We start from the raw sequence: 27384 nt of genomic DNA, 5'->3' as shown, positions 1-27384 counted from the left end.
ATTTAGTTGAGATCAGTTTTATGAGAAGTCTGTGATACGCTTTGAGCCTTCCGGGGCGTCCAGCATGTTGCTACAGCAAAGTTGGAGATGTGGGGTTTAAGCACGTAGTCCTAGTATTCTCAAACCTCTTAAACAAGGCAGTGATCATGGGCATCTCTTTGGAATTATTACTGACGGTGAAGATTCAGAACCCATGGGGTCTTTGGTATACATTGGCTTTATCTGTCTGGTCCTCCCCTTCTCTGGCAGAGACCCCCAGCAAATGACAGGAAATAGGACCGTTGGGGGCTTTGTGAAGCAAAGACCCTGGAAGTTGTATACCCCAAGGAGCGTTCTTTCCATCCATTTTGGGGACTCTGCTTTTGACACTGTGTCAGCGTTTGATACACTGGTGAAGCATCCCCATGTGGTTCAGACGGGAAGGAGTGTCTGGAGTCAGCTTGAAGTGTCTCACACCCAAGTTGGACGATTAAGATGGGTGAACAAACCGGTTCACATAGGTACTAGTCACCAAGACAGCCTTGATTTCTGTTTCAGGTAGTCTTTGCTGTGTAACAAACAGCTCCAAAGTGTAGTGGCTTGAAACAACCACAATTTATTATTTTTTTGATGACTGTGCATTGATGGGATAGTTCTGCTGGTGGCGCTTGGGCTTCCTCATGGGGCTGTCCCGAGCTGGTGGCTGAGCCGGAAGATCTAAGACGGTCTCACTCATGTGCCTGGGAATAGTGCCCACTGTTGGCTGGGGCATCTGTTTTTCTACACGTGGCCTCCTCTGCTCTGATACGCTAGACTGGCTTCCTTCCCCGGTAGTTTCAGGGCAGCATTCGAGGGGGTGCAGCACCTACTGATGGCTGGGCTCCAGAGTTCCCCGTTACTTGTGCCACATGCTGCAGGGAAGATGTGAGCACTGAGCCAGCCCGTGCTCAAGGGGGTGGGGAAATAGACACACCCTCAGAAGGAGGAGCAGCCGAGTCCCATTGTAAAGGGGACCATTGACCACCACCCCAACGGGTGTTCTTGGTCTCATCAGTCAGCCAGGAGAGTACTTTCCAAAGTGAAAGTTGTCTCAGGAGTGGGAGCACCCTCTGAATCAAAGTGCTCAGAAGGGACAGTTGTAATGTGTGCTCTGTGGTGTGTTTGTTTACCCCGGAAGTGCAGTCCCACATCCATTTTGTTCAGTCTCCTGTAGACAGGTTTTCCTCCCTCGAGGATTAAAAAACATCTGAATGTATCTGAAGTGTATTTTTCCGTTGACCTGCGGAGGAATTTCCACGATGTAGACGCCACATGGCTCAATTGTGGCTTTATCTTGCCTACTTCTTGTGACACCATATGTTCTTTTACCAGATGCCAAATGTAAAAAGGAGCGGAAGAAGAAGAAAAAGGTGACCAACATCATCTCGTTTGACGATGACGAAGAGGAGAACTCTGGTGACGTTTTTAAGAAGATACCCGGGGCCGGGGAGAGTTCAGAGGAGAACTCCGACCGCTCCTCGGTCAACATCTTGTCGGCCTTTGAAAGCCCCTTCGGGCCAAATTCCAACGGAAGTCAGAGCAGCAACTCATGGAAAATTGATTCTCTGTCTTTGAACGGGGAGTTTGGGTACCAGAAGCTCGACGTGAAAAGCATCGATGACGAGGATGTGGATAACAACGAGGATGATGTGTACGGAGGGAGCATGTCCGGAAGGAAGTGCCTGGGCCACTCGGGGTCGCCTGAGAAGTAAGTTCCACTTGGAGCTTTTAGCGTAGGGTTGGCGCGTTAACGGCTTTCTCTTTCTGCAGCATCGGGTGAAGTGAGCGCACACACGGTTTATAGGAGGCATCATTCGCTTTTCTGATCTTGAGTTAGGAGGAAGGAGCGTTAGCTTACTGTCCTCCTGAGAACGAACTCGAGGGAAGGGAGTGCATTTGAAGGTCCTTCTTCTAAAGTTGGTGTCCAGACGCGTGCCTTGACGTTCTCGCCTTAGGTACGTGTCCTTCATTCCTGTTGCTTGGATGTTGCTTGTGTCTCTAACTTGCTCCTCGCACAGGAAGCTCGGGAGAGAGGCAGGGTTTTTCTAGAGCACAGTCGCAGGCTGCCAGTTTCTCTGTTTATGTACCGGGGCGTGAACAGCAGGAATTTGCCTGCACTTGCCGCTTGAACAGTGGACTTGGCGGTAGGTGGATGTTTGGAAGGGCCCTGATGCACACAGGGGCAGAAAGCACAACAGCACAGTTCAGAGCGTGGATCCTGGAATCGACACAGCCTGGCTTCTCATTTCCTAGCAGCGTGGCTTTGCTTGGACACGTTTACCTCCCAGAGCCTCAGGCCTCATCTGAGACCTGGGAGCAAAACAGCACCTGCTTCTCGGAGTCGTTGAGTTAGCAGCAGACGTGCGTGGGGCCTTTGGCAGCAAGAAGGCACACAGGTCAGCTGCTTCTGCTCTCGCTGCTCTGTACCCATTCCTGTGCTTGGTCTTGCTCTGGGCACCGGATGAACGAGCTGCCCCTTCACTTGGGCCTTGCGGTGCACGGGGCCATCGTCACGCTGGCTTCACACACAGCCCGTTGACAGCATCACCTGGAGATGCCGACACCCCGTGGCGGGATTAGGGGCACAGCGTCTCTGGCTGTGAGCTTCTCATGTCCCGCCTCGTTCTGTCTCATGACACGGTGCCTGTTTCTGATTTCTGCTCTTTTGCCCTCATTCACATGGGTGCCCGTCTGAGCAGCGTTACCGTATCGATCACCTGTGATAGGCCGGGCACGGCAGGCTCCTCGCGTACCCGTCCTGGGAGGTTGGTGGGTGCCACGCTCACTCGGTGGATGAAGGCAGGCAGCAGAGATGTGTCAGAGCAGCGGCAGGGCGGGCCCTAAGGTTCCGTTACGCTGTGCTCCCACGCTTTTACTGTCCGCTGTTTCCACGTTTCTACATGATGTAGGGATATCGCTTGGTTGACAGTCCGTCGGATCAACTTGTCACGATTTGCTAACGTCTCTTTCCCCCGCGTTCAGTATTTAGGTTGTTGGCCTTTGATGTTGTTGCTGCCGTTTTTGCCTTTCTTGTGATCAGCCGTTCTGAACTGGACGTGTTCACGCACGAGCGTTTCTTCTGCTCCTGGAGGGTGTGTTGGGGTAGGTCCCCCGGAGTGTTGCTCTTGTCCAGAGGGATGAGCGTTGGCCACCTGGGACCCACGTGCTGTGACCCGCTGTATGAGTCCGGGTCTCCAGAGAAGCAGAACCGATGGGGGCGGCGTGTGTCTGCGTGTGGGCAGGAGTCCTGCCCGCTTGTCTGCGGTTCCACTTGCCACGGTTTCCTTTCCACGGTTTCCGTTCCCCCGGAGCCAACCGTGGTCCTGGAGCAGTGGCGCTCCTTCTCCCGGCTCATCATGAGGTCCGCAGTGGCCTTGCGCTGCATCACAGCGCCCACATTCACTCTGCTTCATCTCACTGATGCCGGCAGGCTGGGTCTGAGGACCCAGAAGGGCTCCCACAGGACCAGCCACGAGTGGCCCTGGCTGCACACAGGCTAGAAATCAAACTCGAGCCAGCAGCAGAGGAAGACAGAACTCGCTGAAGGCGTGGAGTACAGGGACGGTGTGTTTGGGAGACTCAGCAAGGGAAGGACGGAGTCACGTCCTTGCTTGGAGCCCGGGGTTTTTTACTGAGGATTGTGCTCTGGGGTATGTCACCTCTCGGGCGTCCGGGAACCGCTTAGAACAAAGACCAGGATCCAGGTGTTACGCCTTGGAGCCAGGGGGGTCTTGGCGTCGAGGGGTCTAGTGCCGGTGGTCTGGAATACTCTCTGAGGCCTTCCTCCGGCTGTTCTGGCCTGGTCCTTCCTTGGATGTGATCTGGTCTAAAGAAATCGTTCGCTCCTTGTCCCTTACAAGGAGGACGTCTGCTATTTGCATTTTGAGGCACGTGTAACGTGGGGTTGCGGGTCCTAGCAGGGAAAGCAGCAGGAAGGGGAGCAAAAAGCCGATTTCTGTGGAGTCCTTCAGCTTCCCTGCCTCCTCATCACGTGGGCAGTGGGTCATCTCACGTCATCACGAGAAGGGTGACTACAGTGCAGTATGATATTTTGAGAGAGAGAGAGAGAGACCACATTCACGAAACTTTTGTGGCAGATCATGGTTACAGTTGTCATATTGCATTGTAAGTTACTGTCGTTAATCTCCTAACGTGCCTCATTTATAAGTTAAACTTTACTATAGGTGTGTATGGATAGGAAAACACAGTATATCTATAGAGGGCTCAGCAATGTGTGTACTCTTAGGAATTCCTTGGGGGGTCTTGGGACGTATCCCCTGCGGATAAGGAGAGGGGGACGCTACCGTCTGTCTGGATCTGTCTTGTCTAGATAGATTTTAAGGAATGGGCTCACATGATTGTGGATGCCTGACAGGTCCAGGATCTGTAGGGCCTAGGCCAGCGGGCTGGAGACCAGGGAGGAGCTACATTTCCAGTCCAGGGGCAGGCTGCTGGCAGAATTCCTTCTTCTTTTTTTAAAAAAAAAAATTTTTTTTTAATGTTTTTATTTATTTTTGAGACAGAGAGAGACAGAGCATGAGCAGAGAAGGGGCAGAGAGAGAGGGAGACACAGAATCTGAAGGAGGCTCCAGGCTCTGAGCTGTTAGCACAGAGCCCGACGCGGGGCTCGAACTCACACACTGCGAGATCATGACCTGAGCCGAAGTCGGACCCTCAACCGACTGAGCCACCAGGCGCCCCCAGAATTCCTTCTTCTTTGGGGGAACCTCAGTTTTTCCTGTTAAGACCATCAGCTGATTGGATGAGACCCAGCCAAACATAGAGGGCGATCTGCTTTACTCAGAGTCCACTGTCTTAGGTGTTAATCTCATCTGAACATATCTCCTAAAGCAACTGGAACAACGTTTGATCAGATATCTTGGTGCCGTGGCCTAGCCACGTTGCCACATAACATCCACATAAGCCCTTTGTTCTTAAGCAGGGCCTTTTGGGACGTGCCACTTGCATTCAGTGTCTCTGTGGGTGAGTGCATCTCTGAGTTGATTCACCTTGTGTATTTTTTGTCCCCAGACACAGTCATTTCTCTTCCTATTAGTCTGGGGCCCTTGAGGGAAGCCTGAGCGGGAGGGCAGCCTGTGAACCAAGGTAGCCACCGCTGGCATTGTGATGTGTAAGACACAAAACAGTGCAGGGTGACCTTTACAGGGGCCCGGGCCTTTCCAGGCCATTGGGCCTCCTGCACATTCTGGACGGACTCTCCCTGGCGTAAGGCGGGGGATCTTGATTGAGCATTCTGCAGAGCCCCTTGGCGAAAAGCGGAGAATGATCAGATGGCCCACTGAGTAATACTTTCGTTTTGATTCTAAGCTCACGTTCACAGGAGAGGTCTGGGAGCTGGAGGGGCCGGTGTCTTAGCAGTTGAGCAGCACAGCCAGGTTTGTGAGGGAAAAGTGGCCCTTCCTGGAGAAGCTCTCTGTGGATGTGACAGCCTCTGGCCAGTCAGTGCCCTGATTGTCTTTAAAATGCTCTGTTGGCCAAAAGCTGGGTTTATGTTTCTGTTTGCTGGCAGTTAAAACGCTTCTTTGATGACCGAGGGAAAAAAATCTTGTCCCTCCCGCCTCAATATTTACAAGTGTTTGGTTTGCCTTTTTTTTTTTTCCTTACAAGAGGATAATATCTTTATTATAGAAAGGGGTTTTTCTGTCACTTGACGTGTGTCCTTGGACAACCAGTAGGGAAGTGGGGTGAAAACATAATTCAAAAAGAAATACAAACATAGGGGAAACTGTTAACATCTTGTTAGCAATTAAGCAAATGTAGAGTGCAGCAGACAGCTGGAATTTTCCCCGGGATTTAAGCTGAAAACCGGAGAAAAGGAGAGCCCTAGGTTAGTGCCCTGGGGGGAGGGCTTGCTCTCCGCGTGTCCTCAGCTGCTTGGTACCTTCTAGGCACACAGTAGGCCTTAAATGTGGAGTGGATGATGGGGCGAGTCTGACGCACAGGGCCGCCAGATCCTCACAGATCACGTCCCTCGTGTTGACCGCCTTGTGGGAAGGCGGTTTGACACGACCTCAGGAGCCTCCGAAATGTTTGTCCCACCTGATTCAGCAGTTTTGTTGCTGGGAATCTATGCTGAGGAACGAGCCTCCGGAAAGGAAAACCCGTTGCTGCCTCTTGACTCCAAAGTCCTTGCTCACAGAAGTAGAACACTGGAGCTGACCTCAGCTCTTGTGTAGTTTAAACTCGAACCTCTTAACGATGCCGATCTTGGACATCTTTTTTTTTTTTTTTTTTTTTTTTTAAGTTTTTAACGTTAAATCCAGTAGTTAACATAGTGTTTCATTAGTTTCAGGTGTACAATATAGGGAGTCAGCAGTTCCATACAGGACCCAGTGGGATCTGGAACATCCTAAATGACATTTAAGAGTGTCTTAGTAGTGTGAACACAAACTTATGAATTAATATGGAGTGGGAAAGAGCAAAATATTAATCTTACATTGAGTTTCGTTATGACCTCTTAAAGAAAAATACGTGTAGAACAAAGCCGCTACGGAAATGGTGTCTAATGCAGTTTTGCTTTTGGTGTATCCCCTCCCCCCCCCGCCCCCAGCCACCCCCCGCTTTTTGGCATTTTCTAGCTTTTAAAAGAAATGCCTGACTTTTTTGATGAAAAGCAACACCCATTACTGTACTTAAGCCAGATGTGGCACCACGTTCTGAGTGGGTCTGTGCCTTAGGAATCACTTCAGTATAAGTCATTTTGGGGGTGGTGGCCCTTGGGCCCTTTTGCTTGGGTTCTGAATCTCAACTAAGGGGACCTGGCTTCACCTGTGCTCTGCCCGTGTTGCTGAGAAGTGGCAAAATTTCCCCTTAGAAAGAGCAGAAAAGCCCATCTGCCTGGAGCAAATGATTCTGCTGCCTCCTCCTGAAGGGCCCCCCTGAGCGCCTCTGGGTGTCTGGGAGTCCCCTGGGTCACCAGTTGCTAGATTGGAGCCCCAGGAGGGCGGCTCTGTACGGATTCTAGAGGCACAGCCAAGTTCACCCCAGAGCCCGGCCCAAGTTTGGTTCTGCTGGTGCACCCCACCCAGTCTGCTGAGCGTCTCATTGTGGGTGTGACCTGCACGGTTAAACGACGGAGTTTGCAAAATTCTGGTAGGATTATTTCCTGTTTGTTGCTCTGAGCCAAATGTTTGACCAAGAGGTAGACAGGACTGAAAGGAAAAGCTCTAACTGACTCTGGAAGCAGCACAGGCTTGCCCCCAGAGGTGGGCCCTCTCCCCTCACCCCTTGTTAAAATTTAAATTCTAGTTAGTTAACTATCGGTTTCAGGAGTAGAACTCAGGGATTCATCACTTCCATACAACACCCGGTGCGCATCACATGCCCTCCTTAGTACCCATCACTCATCTAGCCCAGCCCCCACCCACCCCTCCCACCTCCCTTGTTGTTACTTTTTAAAGGATTGCTAAGGACAACAACAACAAAGAAGAATACTTATGCCACAAAGCCTAAAATATATCCCGTTTGGTCCTTTACAAAAAATTATTCTTGATCCCTGCCCTGAACCAAAAGAAAAACTGCATACATCATGCCACATGGTGGGCGGCAGCCACGGGGCCCAATGTGATTGGATTTGGAAGATGTGGCCTCAGATCCTTGAAGCCTCGGTTCTGTCCAGGATGCTGAACTTGCACTAGTGACATAACCTCCTGGAACTGCTTTCCTCTCTCCCGCCCCTCACTTCCCCCTCTTCCTCTCCCATTCTCTTCCTCCAACTCCTCCTCCTCCTCCCTCCCTCCCTCCCTCCCTCCCTCCCTCCCTCCCTCCCTCCCTCTGTTAAGTAGGCATGACCATGGTTTGCTTTGGATATCTTTATAACTGTGTCCCAGAAAAGAAACTGAGTTACAGAAAGAAAGGAAGGAAAGGAAGGAAGGAAGGAAGGAAGGAAGGAAGGAAGGAAGGAAGGAAGGAAGGAAGGGAGGGAGGGAAGGAGGGAGGGAGGAAAGAAAGGAAGGATGGAAGGAGGATTCTATGAACTTTAAAACCTGTGCAAACACATTCTGGTATTTATTCATGTCTCCTACTTGCCCAGAGACAACTGCTGCAGTGGGGAAATCCTTTTTCAGACTCACTGAACTGAACCAGCTGGTGTGACAAAGATGGTCCAGGTTGCTTTTGTACTTCGTGGATAAGGGGACGGCATGACAGCTGTTAGGAGCCTGCTTTCTGTTTAAGCTGACCCCCTTTCCTGGAAGGGACCCAGACACGATCTGGTCTGATTCTGCCATTTTACTAATGAGGCTCGAGAACCAGCCAGGCAAAGGGACCCTCACCCCGGGTCTCGTGGCTGCCGTCACCCCAGAGCCTGGGACACCCTATCCTTCCTCCTGCTTCAGGACTTTGCACATGCTTTCCCCTTGCCTGCGTTCCTCGCGTCCTTCTCTTCACTTGGCTGACCTCGCGGTCTCGCTTGCAGCTCTCATCTGTCACCTGTCTTCTTCAAGGCAGCATTCCGTGGCCTTCCTGACCAGCTCCATGTATCTGAGCTGCCGTCTTATGTCTACTCGTGGGATCGTGTGGTTCATGTCCTGGTCCCCCTGTGACTGTAAGCTCCCGGAGGGCGGGATGAACACTATTTGCTGGCTCTTTGGCCAGCACAAAATATACGTGAGCACAGAGCCTGGCATAGAGTAGGGGCTCGAGAAACACTGGTTGAAGGCACGGATGTACGAGGCCTGGGTCTGGACCACACGCTCCTGCTCCCAGCCTGGGCCTCCTGTCTTCAGCTCAGTCATAGTCTGGTTGGTTCCCCAGAGGGAACTTGAGGGAGGCTGGCGGATGCTCGTGGCCCTCAGAGGCTCTTCGGTCTGTCACGCAGCTGTACTCTCTCACCTCAGGCCGCTGGATGCGAACGCCCGCCTCGCCCAGATGCACAGCTGGGCCCCGCTGCAGGTGCTCCAAGGTGACGCCGATGTCCTCTTTCCGGTCAGCGGAGTGGGCTCGTATGGCCCTGCAGGTGGGTGTTCCCCGATGACGTGTTCCGTCCATTCATGAGCTTGGGCCCCGGGAGCCAGCAGCAGGGTCTGGGTCCCCTCTGCAGTAGGACTGCACGAAGGGGTGTGGGGCCCAGGGCTGCAGAGGCTTGTTGAGGTTGGGACTGCCTGAGGCTTTGGCTTCTCTTCTTCCTGAACCCGAGGGCTTGACTTGCTCCCACCTGAGTGAGTGCTGGGCCAAACCAGCTGACACGTCATGAAGGAGCCTCCAAGCCTGTGTTTTTTTCCTCCCTAGTGATTTTGTTTTGGAACTTGGTCATATACAAGCAGACCACAAATGGTGACGGTTATTGTTGCCTCTTAGGGAAAAAGTTACAGCACCCTTTGCAACCAAGTGCTTGGGGTCAGAGAGTAGCTTGCTTGAAACCTGCCTTTAGAGTGGATGAGCGTTTTGGACCCCTTCCATTTGGTTGAGTGTGCTCTTGTGTGGTTTGTTACTCTTTTCTTTAGCTAGAGCAGGTCACAGGGAGCAGCGGGAGAGGGGCGAATGGGAGGGAGCAGCGGGAGAGGGGCGAATGGGACACGGATGAGCCCGGTTGGTCCAGGGGTAGGCGTGTGGTGCAGCTGGTACGGTGCCCGGCGGCTGTCACGGCCCCGCGACACCACCGGGTTAGTGAGGCCCCAGCCTCTTCCCCTCCCCTGCCCACAACCCCCCGTATAGGCCCCTTCTCACCCTCCGAGGGCCGGGTCTGAGAGGACGTAACAGGGCCCACCGACTGCTCAGGAGGCTGTTGACATTGTGAACCGGATGGTGGACTGTTCTCGTCACCAGCGGGGGACAGAAACCCCCTCCAAGTAGCTGGAGCGCAGGGGCGGGCGGGCGGGACCCTCACTGGTGGCAGTCTAGAGTGGGGGTCAGGGAACCTGGCTCCAGGAGCCGCGTGAGCCGGTCACCTCTCCGGGTGGCAGTGCTCCTGGCGGAAACTGAGGCTCCTGAGCGTGGTGGCTGAGTGACTCAGTCCACCGGGCTGGGCTCCTCTTCGGAAGGTGCAGCTGGTGGTGATCCTGACAGCTGAGGCGTACCAAGCCCTTGGAGCGAGTCCGGGACTGCAGGGCAGCCGGTGTGGATGAACACGTCCCCTCTCGCCCACGGCCCGTGAGGAAGGGCTGGGCGTGTTCTCTCACCTTCCTCTAGATTTGTGGCAGGGACTCCCAGGCGAATGTGGGGAGAGGCGCCAGGCACCTGCCGCGGCCCCGAGAGAGCCTGCCGTCTACGTGGGCATCTCGTGCTGGGGACTTGGAACGAAGGGCGTTCGTGTGTGTCCCCCGTCCCGGGCCCCGCACTTCCTCATGTGGTCTGTCCTGTCTCCACTGCCCTTTGACGGTCTTGCTCTCTCTTGCCCTCTCCCCTTTCGGCCTCAGCCGCGCAGCCTCCTTACCAGCCAGCGCTTCTCCTGGGGTCTCCGCTGAAACCGCTGAGAGGGGCGGCTGGTGGGCCTGGCTTCTCCTTTCCCTCAGGTGGCCGTCCGTGGTCCCGGCGGCCAGCGGTGGGGTTGGGTGCCTCGCCATTGTCCACTGAGCACGGTGCACGTGGGGGCTCGCAGAAAGCAGGTGGTCCTGACGCCCACGTGGGACCCGTGTGGGACTTCCAGCTGGTGACCCAACACCCTACTGACCTTGTCGCCCTCCCCACCGAGGGGGCCTTTCTGCCCAGCTGCCAGGTGCCCGCACTAGGCACGCTGTCTCGTTTCTGGCGGCCCCTTCCTCTCGGGGCTGGGGGCTGGGGGCTGGCTGCTCCGGGGGCGCTGCCCTGTTGCCCTCTGTGCTGGGGTGGAGTCTTCCAGAACCCAGCACTCCTCCTCCCTCTGCGGGCTTCCTCCAGGGTCTGCGGGGAAAGCGGCCTCTGGCCAGCCTCCAGCATCCTCTCGGGAAGCTTTCCCCTGGTCCCGCCTCTGCTTGTCAGCCTTCCAGAACCGAGGCTTCACCTTGTCACTGTTGGGGACCCCGAGCTCCAGCTTATCTCCATTATCCTCATCAGACATGCTGTGTGTGAGCCGCCTGCCAGCTTGTTAGTTTACTGTGGTAACAAAGCCGCCAGGAGTCCCGGGAGCCTGTGACAGCCTTGGGCAGACTCGCCGTGGGAAGGAGTTGCATAGGAAGACAATTATGCTCAGGCTGCAAAAGACAGGAGAGACAGCACCGGAGCCGATCTGCTGCCCGACTGGAAGGCCAGGTGGCATCGAGTCCCTCCCGGCCTGGCCCCCGTTTCCCTGGGAGGTGGGCGGACCTCTGGTGTCAGGACTCACCTGTCAGGGAGGCCTTTCCCTGGGTGGCTCTGAGTGCATGCTCTCGGCATTTCTGTCCCAGACTCCTTTGCTCCTGGTGACTTCTGACCGCTTTCCTTTGTGAGTAACACCCTTCTACTTGAGCAGGGTTAACATAGTCTCTCATTCTGGCCAGGGAGCCATTTTGTGTCTTCAGTGACAGTTTTGGACCCAGATGGCTCTACCCTTAGGAGACCTTCCCATCATCTTTGAAAGTGTTGGTATCTGTAGTGTCACTGCCCGTGGGGACATTTAGAGGAAGATGGAGGGAGGCACGTGGTGGAGGAGGAGTGTTTTGGTGGCCAAATCTGGAGAGAGAGAAGGTGGCAGAGAAGGGGACTCCGGACACAGAAGTATTGTCCTGATTCGTGGACGGGGAGGCTCTGTGGCTTAGGGGGCCGTGCTTCGGAGCTGGGGTGGGAGGCTCAGAGAAGGAAGACACCATTCAGGTCACATGGGACCAGGGTGTGGGATTAGATACAGTCATTCCTCTGGGCGTGTCTGTCACCTGCAACATAGCAAAGCACATTTACCATTTCTTTGAAGCTGCATGGGAGAAGAAGCCCCAAAGTTCCTTTCAACCAAGAATAATACTCAACGGAGGTGAACACCCATTTCTACCCATTGCACACATGAAATTGTTATTGCTCCTGTCCTCATCGAGGGTCCTGGGGTTGGTGGTGGGTCTTAGCAACTTCAGAGTTAGTTAGCTTCTTGTCTTGTCTTGTCTTGTCTTGTCTCTTTTCTTTTCTTTTCTTTTCTTTTCTTTTCTTTTCTTTTCTTTTCTTTTCTTTTCTTTTCTTTTCTTTTCTTTTCTTTCTTTTCTTTCTTTCTTTCTTTCTTTCTTTCTTTCTTTCTTTCTTTCTTTCTTTCTTTCTTTCTTTCTTTCCTTTCTTTCTTTTCTTTCTTTCTTTCTTTCTTTCTTTCTTTCTTTCTTTTTCTTTCTTTCTTTCTTTCTTTCTTTCTTTCTTTCTTTCTTTCTTTCTTTCTTTCTTTCTTTCTTTCTTTCTTTCTTTCTTTCTTTCTTTCTTTCTTTCTTTCTTTCTTTCTTCCTGTTTATTTATTTATGTTAGAGAGACAGAGAGCCCAGCCCACCACCGTCTCTCTCCTCCCGCCTCCTGCAGCCTGTGCGCGTCCTTCGGGTGGCAGCCCAAGTGTCGTGTGCAGAGGGCTCCTCCGCCCCCTCCCCAGGCAAGCCGGGCGTCCTGTTCACACTGCCATAAACCTCGTGTGTCCCCATGCCCTGACCTCAGCTTGGAACCGTGTATTTGTGTAATTACTTGGTGATGCCCATCCCCCTGCTAGTCTTTGAGGTCTTCGAGGGTGGGGCTGTGTCTGCCCTGGTTCCGATGTGACCCTGACCCTGGTCAGAGCCGGGCCCACAGTGTGGGCTCAGGAAGCCTGTGCTGAGTGGGGGCGCAGTGGGTGGACCGAGTACCTGGGGGTGGGGCTTGCCGACGGGAGTGGACACCTGGTGGTTGGAAAACTGATATCCAGGTGGGGACACGGTATAGACAGAGGAATGGGGCGGGGAGTTCAAGGACGCCTGGAGAGAGAGGCACGTGGCCCAGATCAGCTGTGTGAGAGATCACGGAGGGGGAAAGGGCTTAGCTCTGGCTCTGGGCAGAGTGAGGTTCAGACTCTCATACATTAGCTTGTGATCTCGGACAGGTCACTGAACTCCAGGGCCGTTTCCACATCTGAAAAATTAAGATAATAGTAGCGGGCACCTCTGAGGGCTTCTTGAGGGCGAGTGAGGCAGCCTGTGCTCCCGTGGGACATCGCTGGGCTGAGTCGGATGGAGGGTGTCTGGAATGCTGGCGGATGATGTGGGCCTTTACTCCAGCCGTGGGTTTCCGCTGTGTATGTTGGAGTCCCCGTTTCTGCTCCAGGGAGGGGAATCTGATAGCCGTGAGTGGGTTAGACCATCAGGGGTGAGGCAGAACTGTGGGGGCTCCTGCAGGAGACCCCTGGAAGGTATCGAGCCTCAGCACTAGGGCGGCAGTGGAGATGACTCTGGACAAGGAGTGGGCGATAACGAGGTGGAGCCGGCAGGTCTGGGGCTCCCTGGCTCCATGATGGAGGGAGGAGGGCGCCTTGCTCTGAGGGGAGAAGGCCCAGTGGAGAGGGTGACAGAAGGGAGCAGTTTGGACGTTATGATCAGTTGGTGGGCCCTGCAGGTGGCCCGGTAGAGCTTCAGGCGGGCAGCTAGCACCGTGGGCCACGGGTTCCGGATTGAGGCCTCAGCCAGAGGCGCTTGCTTGGGACGTGTCCCCTTTACACAGCCGGGGGCCAGGGCCCCGACCCTGTTGGAGTGGCCAAGGGGGGCCCCTGAGCCGGGATCCAGAGGCACGGTCACAAAGGAATCAGAAAAGATGAAGGTGGGAGGGCGGGGATGATGATGGCGGTGGCGATGGAGCCTGTGGTAGGCAGGCTGGGCTGTAGGGTGACGTTTCCCCCTCAAACTCCTTTAAAAAAGTAGAAGCGAGTGGAATAGCTTGATGGGGATGGCAGGGTAGAAGAAAAGGTGGCAAAACATTCTCTCCTTAGGACTCCGCAAGTGCAACCCCTTTAAGAGCTGGGGAATCTCCAGCAGGATGAAACTCCGGCCAAAACGGGAGGAAGGACGGGCAGGAGGCCGCCTAGCTTAGGGCAGTGAGATGGGCTCCCTCCCGCCTCTGCCCCGTGCCTGCATCCGGGCCTGGTTCTGCAATGGCTGTCGAAAAGCCAGAAATTTCTCCACTGGGCAAGTGTTAGCCATGGGTGATACCGGCCTTAATGTCACCGTCCAGCCCAGGGGGCCATGATTTGCACTTTTTTCTGAAAAGAGACTTGAACAGCAACTAACACATTTATGAAAATCTTCAGGGCCTCTAGAGATGATTTGTGGCCTCACTTGTTCCGAATGCCTTTCTCACACACCACTCTCTCTGTGGCCGGTGGTGGCTTTTTAGAAGGCGGCAGGGCCCTGGGTTTTGATGTAGACGCTGTCGGTGATGGGACTGTGCTGCCCCCTTGTGTCTGTCATCAGCCACTACAGTGCAAGCAGTTTTGTCCAACAGAAAGCTGATTTTTGTTCTCTGATCCTGAGGCTGGCTCTGAATATGGACTTGGTGCACCATTCCAGGTGGCTCAAGGTCAAAAAGGTTAAGTGGGATGTTGGGGCCCCCTGCCTTGTGTCAGTGCCTGGTGGCAAATCTGGGATTCTGGCCAAAAGGACGAAACAAGTAGCAGATTAAAATCCGGCGTGCAGGCCAGGAAACATTTGTCAGTCGACTGATGTAGAGGGGAGCCCGTGTCTGCACCGTGCCCGTGCCTCCTGGAGAAAATGAAATGAAAACAGACAGCTGACTTTCTCTCCACCACTGCTCTCTGTGCACAGATGCCCCCCTTGGGAGCCTGGAGAATGGGACCGGACCAGAAGACCATGTTCTCCCGGAGCCTGGGTCCCGGTACAGGTTAGTATTCAGAAGCCACATCGCCTTTGGGATTGAATTGTCCTGTTGACAGCTGTACCTTTGATGCTTTTTTGAAGGTAGGAACGCACCTGCTGGGATTCAAGGTCAAGGCCTTATTTCACACTTATGTTCAGGTTTAGATGGGAAGTTGCCGAGGGTGTCCGCGTGAGAAACAGCGTGTTACCAAACTTCATTTGTGGACCCCCTTTACTTTTTATGATTTTGGGGGCATATCTGGGTACTTCGTCTACTGTCATTTACTCGGTTTTAACATTTGGTCACAATATTAGGCAACTTTAATATTGTGGAATACTCGAGCCACTTAGCTCTCACGTATTTGAGAAGTGCTTCGTCCCGAATAGAGTAATAAGCACCATGTCGGGTTTCTGATTTTCAAATAAAAGTATCTCCAAGGGAAACTGAGTTGCTCAAAGTTGTTGGATATTTGGTGGCAGAGCTCATGTGGACACTGAAGTCTCCCTGATGCTACCGCGATCTTTGCGGCTCTTAGAGTTGTTTCTTCTTCTCTCTTCACGGTTTTAACTGGGCGCAAACCAGGGGTCGATCACACCTGCATTTTCAACCTCAGCTCCAGGGTGGGAGTCACTGGTTACATCAAACCATGCTTGGTGTTACTGTCTCTCCCTGAGTCGACGGGGCTCTGCTCTGTGACAGTGACACCACCTGTAGGTTCCTGCACGGTCTGTACATTGTCAGGGAGGACGGGTGTCACCAGGTCCATCCAGGATGCAGAGTCCTTTCTGCTGTTTCTTAAAAAAATGTTTTTAATGTTTTATTTATTTTTGAGAGAAAGAGACAGAGTGCTAGCAGGGAGAGCAGAGAGAGAGGGGGACACAGAATCCGAAGCAGGCTCCGGGCTCTGAGCTGTCAGCACACGGCCCGATGCGGGGCTCGAACTCACCGACTGTGAGATCATGACCTGAGCTGAAGTTGGACTGAGCCACCCAGGCACCCCTGCTGTTTGTTTTAGAAGAATACTGAGTGTTGATTTCAGGGACACAAATCAGCATCAGCGAGCAGGCAGATTTGCAAAGAGGGAGTCTGCAAATGATGAGGGCTGACCAGGGTTTTGAAGGGCTGCCTCCTGCGCCTTCTGGTGGTTGTACCTGAAAACCCTGAGTCCCTGCTAGTTCTGTGTTCATTTTGAGTGGCCGAGTGTGACTTGCTCCCGTCTGCTTTTTCCCAGTGTGGAAGCCAGTCCTCCTGGCCAGGGAGGCCCTCTCAGCAGCCTGCTACCTTCCTCCTCGGTGCCAGAGTCGATGACAATTAGTAAGTACCTGCTGAGTATCCTCCCCCAAGGCCGGGTGACTCTCGGGCCTGCACCTCAGCGGGTGCCATGGCGCTTGCCCCTGCGTGACTGTGGACTTCATGAGATGTGGGGTAAAGTCAGGTGTGTGTGTCCGTGGTGTGAGTGTGCTGTGCCTTTCTAAGCTTCCTGAGCTGTGGTTAATGACCAGTTTGGGCGTGTGCCCGCTCTAAAGGACACGCTTCAGAGCTGGAGCGGCACTGAGTTTTGAGGGGTTTGGGGCTTGCCTCCTGTACGGTCATCAGCCACAGAGGAACTGTGCTGATTGGGTAGGTCTGGAGGAATCATTTTTATAATTAAGGAAGAGTGTATCTCTTAAGTGCAAAGGTTGTTAAAGATCAGGTTCAAACGGTTTCGAACCTTCGTGCTGGGGAAAAAGTATTAGAGATATAACAAGGTTAGGTTTGTGTGGTTTTATATAATAAAGAGAAAGCCAGCTGTAGCTTAAGGAGATAGAAATTTGTCTCTCTTTCCAGAAGTAGGCAGGCTGGGGCTGGTATGTGGCTCCATGTTCATCAAGAGACTGGGACTCCTTCCATCTTGCCTCGTAGTCCAAAATGGCTGTTTTAGCTCCAGCCATCCCAGTCTCATCCCAGGTAGCAGGAAAGAGGAGGGAGCAAAGGAGACGTTTCCTCCATTTCCATCGATAGGATTCAACTTTTTCCTCTAGCCTCTGACTGAAATTTACATTTCCTTCAATTATGAAAGTACTAGCAAACCATAGAAACCACATTCATGTTAACAAAATGGGTGACTTTATCGCCGATAGAAGTCGCAGGCCCCCCTGAGAGCTGCAACATGAAAAAAAAATCTCAGATTATTGTTTCTGCTGGAAAATAGGGTAGTTTTTAAAATGTGATAATAAAGAATTCTGTGTATTTTTGTGTCACTTTTATTTTTTACATTTTGATAATCCTATTTCAGTATAATCTGTTTCCTTTGAAATCTTGTGTGTTTTATTTTCTGTATTTTAAAATCTTTTTCTGAGAAGTGGTCCGTGGGCTTCACGAGACTGCAGAACTGGTCCACGGGGTACAAAAAAGTTGATGCCTGTTCCCAGCTGCGAGAACCCTTCCTAGAAGTGCACACAGTATCCCACTGACTTGGCCAACATCAGTCCCATGGCCTCCCCGACTGCTAGGGAGGCAGTGCCCCCCTACCCCCACCACAGGGTTTTCGTTGCTTAGGGAGTCAGTGCTCCCCACCCCGTCATTAGGGTTTTCATTGCTTAGGGAGGAAGAGCGGGGTCTGGAAGATGGCCAGCACTGTCCGAGTCAGGGATCAAGGAGGAAATGAGGTTGGTCGGTGGAAATGACCAGTCTCCCTCTGTGCAGTGAAAGCGTGCAGTTCATTATGGTGCTTCTCAGGCTTGAGTTCGGCCGGGCAGATATTTGTCGATCTGTACATGTGGGGCACACGGGCTGGGAGAACACTGAAGTCGCTGGCTTTCAAATTTCAGTTATTTATTTACCGCTGTACTAGTATTTACCCTGTAATTTTTTTTTTTTTTAAATGGGTGCACTTAGGAAAAGTTGAGTGCCTTTATTTAAAAAGGGAACTTTCCATGATTGTAGTAAATGGAGAGTCACTCTTAGTTGACCTAAATAGCAGGTAACTGAAAACAAAGGCAGAGGAAAGGAGCCAATGCTCAGTCGGCCTGGATGTCTTTGCCTGTCCCAGCTTCTGTCTGAGACCCCCTCCCATTGTCAAAAGGAGGCGAGTAAGTGAGCAGCACAAGGAGGGTGTTGGGGATATCCTAGTGCTAAACTCCGATCTTTTTCCTGGAAGTAACCAGAAGGATTGAGAAGGGACAGAAGGCGTCTTGTCTGAGTCCCTGTGACTTCATGCTTCGTCTTTCTGCGTCTGCAGTGTTCTCTGTTTGTGTGGCTCCCACCTCACGTAGAGGGACGAGACTTCACTCTGGCCCTGAGGTGTGTCCCCTCCAAGGAGTTTCCGTTTGCTTTGCAGAGAACGGCGACCCCGAGATCGCGCACCCGAGTACCACGCTTCATAGGGGCCTTGCCGTGGGCGCTTTACTGGGGTGCGGGCATCTCCGTGCACCCCAGCAGCTGTCCAGCACTGTGTTCCCCGGATGAAGTCCCTCCACCACCGCCGAGTTCGGGCCGCGCTGCTGGCTGGCCCGTGGGTCTCCCTCAGCCACTTTGTGCCGGAGCAGGTAGCTGGCCCTGCGTGCCCACCGGCAGTAAGGTCGTCCGTCCAGACAGACTGCAGGTGCGCCGACGGCTGAGATTTAGGCTCTGTTTTCCTTGCTTTGACTCAGACGGTTTTCCAAAAATGTAAATCCGGTTGTATGACTTGCGATCTTCGGCAAGTAGGGACTTACCCAGAGTTCGTGACTCGAGTCTCGGAGGAGATATGTCAGCACACCCGCATCTCGACCCTCGGTACTTTGTGGCGGTGAACGTGTGCTTCCTGGGGCGGGGGCGGGGGGTGGGGGCCCTGTTTGCTGAGGTGGCGGCAAATTTCAGCGAGCCTTCTGGACGCAGCCCTGCATCGCCCGTGTGTGTTCCGGGTGAGAGGTCAGGATCCTTAGAAATTTCGGATGGAAGGTGGGTTTGACTCGTGGCCCCCTCATCCTGCCTCTGGCCCCGTGCCTTTGTAGAAAAACGCGAAGCGTGAGCCGGTCCGGGTGTCCAGGGTGTCAGCTGGGTGTCAGCTGGGGTGGCCCTAACAGAGCCCCACAGACTGGGCGGCCTGAAAACAAACTTCTGTCTTGCAGTTCTGGAGGCTGGGAGTCCAGGTGACCGTGACGGCTCCTGGCAGGGCTGCTGTCCTTGCCTTGCAGCTGGCCTTTTCTGTCTGCCTGTGCATCCCTGGTGTCTCCCCCTCTGCTGATAAGGACCCCTGTCCTGCTGAATTAGAGTCCCACCCTTAGGGCCCCATTTCACCTTAATTACCTCCTTAAAGGCTCTACCTCCCAGTATAGTCCCACTGAAGGTTAGGGCTTCACATAGGAATTCTGCCTGGCTGGGAGGGGGGGGGCACCTGCAGTCCTGGGGAGTCCCGAGAATGGTGTCCTAGGAGCTGCCCACCTCCAGTTCAAGGATTGCATCCCAGCATGTGAAGCACGTAGGGTTCCACTCAGGGGAGATGCCTGCCTCTCTAAAACCCCGAAGAGCCTGGCTGGGGGGCCCCAGCTCTGCTCCGTGAAGTGGGGAGCGTTTCCCTCACATCCTGCCAAGCGGCTTCCTCGCTTCCTTTCCCGGTCGGTACAGGCGGCTGCCTCGGCGCCGTGACGGAACTGGAGTCCTGAATCCTCGGTGCTTGGGGATAACTCACAGGTCCCCTGCCAAGCAGCCTTCCCCTCGAAAGCTCTCTCTCTCTCTCTCCTGTGTCTGTCTCTCTCTCCTTTCAAGAGATGTCTCTCGATGTGGCAGAGGGTTTTGTCCTTGGCTTTTTGGCTTTTTGGCTTGTCGGCTTGTCGTTATTAAGGACCCAAGAGAGGATGCTGTGGCCAGGCCTATGTTGCTGCCCTTTCTGCAGGCCCTTTGGCACTTACGAGCACACAAGGCCTGTTGGGAAGAAATGGTTATTTCGTGAAGTACTAGAGGCAGTCTGGAGCACCCCAAAACAGCCGCAGTTCTGTCCGGGCACTTCCATTTCCGCAGCTAAGTTTGTGTGTGTTTGTGTTTCCGGTGCGCAGGGGTGGGAACCGCGGCCCGCCTGTTGCTTTGGCGGGTGATGTGCTGTCCCAGCCAGGAGGCCACACTCTGAAACCAGGCCGCCCGGTTCCCCAGGCTCCCCTGGGTGGACGGAACCTCTCGGGGTCTGTCATCCCAACCCAAGGATGCTGCCAACACCCGTCTTTTGCTGAGAAGAGTATTTGGGTCAGAGCTGAGAGTCGGTGAAGAGCAGCTCTTACCAGTGAGCCTGTTTGTATTGTTTCCTTAACGTTATTCCCGAGGCCTTTCCCCCTTCATCTCCCGGGTCATCCTGCCGCATGACTGTAATATTCCGACTTACTGGATTGTTTGGGCGGTTGGGGTGCGCCAGCCAGGTATTTTTGTTTTTGCACTGTCTTCACTCAGTTAAAAAAATTTTTCTGTTAAAAAGTTTTTAATTTTTTTTTAATGTTTATTTATTTTTGAGAGAGAGAGGGAGAGCAAGAGTGAGCACGAGCAGGGGAGGGGCAGAGAGAGAGGAAGACGCAGAATCGGAAGCAGGCTCCAGGTTCTGAGCTGTCAGCACAGAGCCCGACGCGGGGCTCGAACTCACAGACCGTGAGATCATGAGCTGAGCCGAAGTCGGACGCTTAACCCAACGGAACCACCCAGGCTTCACTCATTTTAAGGAAAGAATGGGCAGCACCAGGCTTGTAGTAAATTATTTTTTTCTGCTTATGTGTTCCTTCCTGGTTAGTTCCTGGGCTGGGGCGTGAGCAGGCCACAGGTGAATCCTGTATTTATGGGCCTGTTACCAGTAGCCTTTTTATGTTCTCAGTTAACCGCATTGCCAGTAGGGTGACAGCTGGTGACAGCTGGTGACAGCTGCCGGGTTCTTGTCAGTTCACCAGCAGTACTTGCGAATAGTTTAATGCAGTCTGCTACTTGAAGAGCTGGAAAAATGGGGCTTTGAGGCTGGGTGGCTGTGCATTCCCTGGAGGGGCAGCCCCTCTCCATGCTTTTGTATGACATTTGTAGCCCCCCCACCCCGCCTTTTGTTTCTGTCCTTTCATTGGGGACTCTGGGCCTCCCGTTGGCTCTTCTGCCTGATGTGGAGAGGAAATGTGGAGGGGGGGGCACAGGACACTGTTCGCTGCTCACAGCGGTGGCCGTGTGGCTCGGGGAGAAGGCCAAGAGGACAGGCCAACGGCCCCCACCTCCCTGTGGTAACCTTGGCCTGTATGTCAGTGAGCAAGGAGCCAAAAAGCCTGCTCCGAGGAGTTGCCAGCCAGAGGGGAAGACCCACAGTGGCGACGTTAACAGACACGTGAACTTGGCTGGCGAATCTCAAGCGCTGGAGGGGGGCTGTTTCAGGGTGTATTATTAAGACAGGTTGGTCTCAGGTGATGGTGCAGCTGAGGCCTTCAGGGTGAGGGGGACGGTGGGGCTCTGCTGGGGGTGGTGATGCCAGAGGTATGGCTGGGTAGCGGGGAGCGGGGAGCCCTGAGCTGGAGGATGCTGGAGACGGCCCTCAGTCGGATTTTATGCCAAGAGCAGTGGGAAGCCGGTACAGGGTGTTAAGCAGAGCGACGTGATGGCTCCTGCTTGCTCTTGCAAAGGGCAGGTTGGGAGGCTCGTCTGCTACCTAGGGCACCCTCAGTAGTACGCCCTCCAGGCCTCCAGTCCTCCCCGTAAGTCCCCGCTGGCCCTTCCTTGCTTGGTGGTTCGTGAAGGCCTCCCCTGTGCCTCTCAGGCTGGGACTCCTGAGTTGGCGTGCGTGCCCCCACTCTCTCAAGCTGCCAGCAATCCACAGTCAGTGCCCTGAGTGCTGTGCACGGACACCCACAATACAGCGAGGTGCTAGGTGCTGCGGAGAGCTGGGGGGGGTGCAGCCTGGGGTCTGGCCCTCCCTCCAGTGCTTCCTGACTAGGCGTCCCTTTCTCTTGCTTTTTTCTCCCCCCAGACTCTCTGGGCCCCGTTTCCTCATGTGTAAAATGAAGACACTTAGACTGGCTTCTCAGGGCCGTTCTGAGGGTTAAATGCACTGACCTAGCATGGCAGGAAACCCGAGTGCTGAACCAGGCATTACACGGGATGGGCGCCCCTCCGAGTGCTTATAAGCCCCACATGTGGTGAGCCTTGCCGTTCTGGGTTCCCGAGTCTGCTCGTCGCCCAGCAAGGCGTGGGGACCAGGTCGAGACTGAGGACAGTGAGAGAATCGCCGTGAGTGTCCAGCATCATGTCATGATGTTTGGGTGGCATCTCTGGAGGAATGCCAGTTCTTTCTGGGATTATTTCCGGAGACCCTCTGTGGGGGTCAGTTTGGAACCCATTCAGTAGCCCCAGGGGTCAAGCTCTGAACCCTAGTTGGAGCCCAAACCCCTAGGGTTGTGAGCCTGGTCCTTGCCAGTTCCCTCCTGGTTCTTTCTAGGTGACCTCTGCCAGCCTGGCTTCAGACGGCACACCCCACCCGCGGGTTCAGACCGGTCTCTGGGGCAATTCCAGTCTCCTTCGAGGAGTGCCCAGAAGAGGTTCATAGTATGCTGTCCCCTCGCTTGTTTCGCCTCCTGTGACCCAGGCTTTATTTACGCTGTTGCCCAATTGTCACAGCATCCCTGCAGGCAGGTGTCTGGGCCTCGGTTCGTAGTTGAAGAAACAGGCCGAGAGGCGCCGCGGGAGGCCTGAGTGCCAGGATGCGGTGGGACCGGGCTTTCCTCTCTCCCTCCTCGCCGTTCCTGGAAGCCCAGGGCTTCTGGAGTGCTCCGCCCTCAGAGGAAAGCATTCGGGTCTGCCGAGATGTCCCCCCTTGAAGAGGCTTCCCTCCCGAGCACTCGTCTGGAAGAGCTTTTCCTGCACCACCCGTGCTATTTTCACGTCTGCAGATTCCAGGTTTTCAAAGCCTTCCTGACCTGAAACCTGAATATGCTTTTCCTTGGATTTGCGTGTCCCCACGGGGATGTGAGCTCCTTGAAGCCAGGCGCTTTGCCTGCTCGCTTAGGGCCTGCATCCCAGGGCCTGTAATCCTGCCTGACATGTCGTTGTGGCTCAGGAGACCTTCGCGGAGTGGATGAAGGAACGGAATGGTATTTATTCGAGTTCTGACAAACGTGGAGACTTTGGAAAGGGTTCTGCTGGAACGACCTGAAAGCCAGTTCCCCCGTCACCCCTCCGTCTCTAGTTCGGTCATGCAGCACGAGCCTGGGACTGTGAGTTACACATGGGGGTGAGCGGTACCCCCCGCCCCCGTCAGGGAGGAGGCAGCTGGTGGTGGTAGAGGGAGCACTGGTTTGAGAGTCAGGAAGCCTTGGCTCTGACTGCCTCTGATAGTAGTGGGTCCCTCGATGTCCCTGTGCCTCAGTTTCCCCAGCTTTGACTCGGAGGAGACTGCACTCAAGGATTCCTTATGCTTCTCACCATCTATTCTGGGGAGGGAGTCGCGATCCCTGTGTTCTGTGCAGCCGTGAAAGCCAGGTTGTTGAAGTCTGGATGTTTCTAGTGTCTTGTCTTGTTGGGCCTGTTGGTCTGCGGTCAAAGCCAGACCTTGTCATTTTCCCCATGCTGACTGGCTCCCTTGCAAATGTGCTGACCGTGGAGCTGACTTTGCATGACCTTTGGTTGGTACACTCGTAAGCACAAGCACACTGACGTTGACATCTGGCCCGTAGCTTTTCCTCCTCTAGGCCAGGTGCTGGCCGATGTAGGAGGCATGGCCATTTGGAAAGAGGCAGGATGGTGTGTGTGTGAGTGCCCGGATGCCTGTGGACTGCTTTGAAACGCCACTGCCTTACAGAGTTGGTACAAGGTGAATTAACCTTCGTGAGAGGCAAATATCACCTTCAGGTTTTAATTCTGAGTGGCCAGCAGCCCCTTTTACATGGTCACTGCCAAGTTTCTATCACCAGTGCTGCTGGAAGATGAGATATATAAATCCGTTCTGTACTTTATGCGTCCTTTATTTTTATAGTGTTCTGGCGTGGGTGGTCGCAGAAGAATTGAGTTGAGAAGGCGGCCTTTTGGGGTGGGAAGAACACTGGGGTCAAGCTGACCACAGTGCTGCTGTTGAAGAGCTGTGTGACCTTGGGCAAATGCTTTATCTTCTCTGAACTCGGTTTCCCCGTCCCCGAAACGAAGTGAAATACCACCTGCTTACAGGATTGTGAACGAGCTGTGTGAAATGTGTAGCACACAGCTTCGAGTATATTATGTGTGGTGTTTTACTGGAAGCCCGGGGATAGTTTCACAGACTGCAGAAGCCCTTGCCACCGTGTGCAAAACTGTGTTAGGGAGTTTGTGCTCATACATGGATTTTTCCTGGGGAGAATTTCTTTGCTTTCGTTATTCTGCTTCAGAGGGCTCCAGACCTTGGAAGAAAGTAAGAAGCACGTGGGTGCTCAGTGTGTGGCGATTACACACGGTATCTGCAGCAGCCCTAGTGGGTATGGTGGTGTTACCCTTGCTATCGCAATTCTGCTCTGATGTTACCACCGGTAGGCTCGCTGTGTTCTTTTTTTTTTTTTTTTAATTTTTTTTCAACGTTTTTATTTATTTTTGGGACAGAGAGAGACAGAGCATGAACGGGGGAGGGGCAGAGAGAGAGGGAGACACAGAATCGGAAACAGGCTCCAGGCTCTGAGCCATCAGCCCAGAGCCCGACGCGGGGCTCGAACCCACGGACCGCGAGATCGTGACCTGGCTGAAGTCGGACGCTTAACCGACTGCGCCACCGAGGCGCCCCTGGCTCGCTGTGTTCTTACCCACATCCCTGCCCCGAGTAGTGGAGCTTGAGCAAGGTATCTAGCCTGTCTGTGCCTCCGTATTCTCATTTGTAAAATGGGGCTATTAGAAGTACTTGTTGAATAGGGTTGTGAGGATTAAATTAATACATACATGGAAACTACTGAAGATATTTTATGTAAATTACATCTTGGTAGGAAAAAATGGAAAAAACATGTTTGGGAGAGCGCCTGGCGTATTAAGTGTTCAGTAACTGGTAGCTCTGTTATTAACATCCTCAAAGGGTACATTTCTGGCTAATCATCCTGAAGGCAGGAGCTGGGCCTTCTTGTTGAGCTGCACAGGGAGAGGCCTGATTTCCTGGTTTACTGAAATCCTCCCTGCTGCACAGGCCCCTAAAGTTCCCTTTATGCGGCTTTTGCTCCTGAGTCTTCCCTCCTAGTTAAGAGGAGAAGAATGTGGTTGGTCTGAGAGGCTGGGGGCCGTGAGAAAGGAAGTGATTGGAAGGACGGTGGTTCTCAACTAGGGGTGCTTTCATCCCCAGAGGACATTGGGCAACACCTGGAGACGTTTTGGGATGTCACACTGGGGTGGGGATGCTGTCAGCTTCCTCCTGTGCACGGGACGGCCCCCCAGCAGAGAATGGTCCAGCTCTGGAGACAGCAGTGCCCAGGGCCTGAAACCCTAAGGCCGGAGAGGGAGGCAGTGGGGCTGTTTTCCGGGATGTGTGTTTTGTTGTAAACCTTTTCCTTTTTTTTTTTTTTTCCACCACGTGCCTCCTGCATGGCCCAGGGACTAAAACTTAGGAGATAAATGGACTCCAAACGAACCCAAATGAAATGATCGTTCTCAGAGAGCATTTGTTCTTGGGCATGACCTTGGGAGCCATTGAGTTCCATCAATGCAATGAGGATGATTTGGGGGGGGGCTGTAGATGCATAAGAATAAACACCTGTAGACTGTGCTGGAATAAATGATAGCTGGATCTGATCGCTGTAGAGAGAGACATGCACATTCAGAACGTGCAGCTCCTTGGGGCTCCGCTTATTCACAATTCCTTCAGTTGGTCCTTGTTGGTATTCATGCCTTACATTCCTTCACTTCCCCTGTAAAAATGAGTTTCTACTCCTGAATTAATTTCTTTGTTTGAATATATAATTATTTGGAAACGGGAAGTTGAAGTGGCTCAGCCTTGATTCCCGCTGATTGCAGGAAGGGCAGCCCTGCGGCCACCAGGGGGCACTCTGGCCCTTTCTCTGCTTTGCTCAAGACCGCTTCCCTTCTGCAGCTGTGGGGTGTTGCTGTCTCAATTTTGGATGCCCCGTGCTTGTGCCCTATTTTAACTGTGAGGTGGGGGTGGTGATGGCAGTGGGAGCAGCGGTCTTTTCTAGTCGACAAACATCAGGCACGCGCAGAACGTTGTATTTGCCGTTAGCGTGACTACAGTTGTACATTGCTGGCGGCTTTCTGAGGAGGGGTAGGTGTCTGGCCCTGTTTTGAAAAGCATCATACAGCTAATTAGAAAACAGTTCTCCTCTGTCACTGCTTTTCACGAGGTATAATTCATTATCGGTGGAGTGTTACTCGGCATTGGAATCCTAACTGTTGCCTCCTTTTTCCTTTTTTTGGGGGGTGGGGAGTGATTGATAGGTCGTAGAGAGAGGTAAGCCCAGATAATCTACTCGATTGTTTCCTTTTGATGGCTCCTCACTTTTGAGAATGAGCCGGGGCAGAGGGTGAGAAACACCTCCTTGGTTGTCAATAGGCCTTGTTGAGCGGGTCCTCTTCTGTCCCGCTCTTACTGGAAGGGGTTCTCAGTGCTAGCGAGGAGGTCTGGCTCATCGCCTGGCAACACAATTCCACACATTCTGCAGCTTGAAGAGTGCTTTGTAGCAATTCAGAGGGGGCGGCGAGGCCCGACAGCCGGCCCATTGCTTGGCTGAGCGTTTGATGATTCGGTTTCAGGCGGGGAGGGCGGGCCAACAGGCCATTGCCCTGGTTGCACTCTGAGCCCCTCGCCCACTCCCTTAAGCACAAGGAGTGCATCTGGTTGGTACAGCCAACACACATTGGGAAAGTTTCTTTAAAGGGGAAACTTCCCACTGAATGTTATCTACTAGACCTTCAGTTGTTGTCTTGGTACTTAGAATGTTCCAGATGGAATTTAGACATGCTTCACTTCTTTATTGATGTGTTTATGTAGTCCACAACGTTTACTGAGCATCTCTCACATGCTGGGCCCTGCTGTAGGTGCTGGGGAGTCAAAGGTAAAGGAGGTTCAGCTCTGCCACTCAGAAGCACTGTGCCTCAGTTTCCCCATCATTAAAATGCAGCATCCTCTGTCGTGGTGAGGACTAAGTTAATCTAAAGTGCTTATGCCAGTGCGCTCAGCATCTGTGAGTTCTTGCTGCATGGACCCGGCCCACAAGAAGTTCAGGGTCTCTTGGAAGCAGCCATGGTGAGAAAGCCTAGAAATAAACAAAGAAGGGTTGCACGGGGCAAGGAAGGCAGTTGGGTCACGCGGGGTGATGTATTCCTTGTTGCCTATGGGCACCAAGTGACTGGCACAGTGACCTTCCCTCACCCCCACCTTGAATGCCCCCCCCCCCCAGAACCGGAGAGGCCTCTGGCCCCACGTGGGGTGCTGCCTGGAACTGACCTGCGTGGCTGTTTCCCTGTTGCTGCTTTGAGATGGAGGCTGCTGTCCAGGCCAACAGGGGGGAAGGGCTCAGCGGTGGGTGTAGGGGGTTGGGGGGCACTCCAGGGAGAGGGCAGCCGTGTGCAAAGGCTTCTGAGGGAGGAGTCCACCCAGCCCCGCACCCCTGGGGTCTGGAGGGGCTCTTCCTGCTGCCAGGCCCTCGGTCTCCTGCCACGTGCACTCACCCTTCGCAACACCCCCGTGAGGGTGGAGCCGCTGTCACCCCATCTTACAGAGAGGGGAAGGGA

The 27384-nt window shown here is 53.5% G+C and overlaps 1 protein-coding gene across 7 annotated transcripts in view; it reads left to right on the top strand.

Annotated features, from left to right (window-relative positions):
* Window positions 1–27384, top strand: part of SNX29 (sorting nexin 29) — a 499225-nt gene that overhangs the window by 64732 nt on the left and 407109 nt on the right. For all 7 annotated transcript variants that reach the window (XM_045048367.1, XM_045048365.1, XM_045048369.1 and 4 more), the window contains 4 exons: window positions 1351–1726; window positions 8877–8995; window positions 14679–14754; window positions 15962–16044. In XM_045048367.1, the coding sequence (XP_044904302.1) occupies window positions 1351–1726; window positions 8877–8995; window positions 14679–14754; window positions 15962–16044 (654 nt within the window). The remainder of the gene's footprint in view (window positions 1–1350; window positions 1727–8876; window positions 8996–14678; window positions 14755–15961; window positions 16045–27384) is intronic.

Source organism: Felis catus, chromosome E3, assembly GCF_018350175.1.
Source record: "Felis catus isolate Fca126 chromosome E3, F.catus_Fca126_mat1.0, whole genome shotgun sequence".
NCBI classification, from domain to species: domain Eukaryota; kingdom Metazoa; phylum Chordata; class Mammalia; order Carnivora; family Felidae; genus Felis; species Felis catus.
The sequence above is the reverse complement of the archived record's forward strand: the minus strand, read 5'-3'. Positions and strand labels throughout refer to the sequence as shown.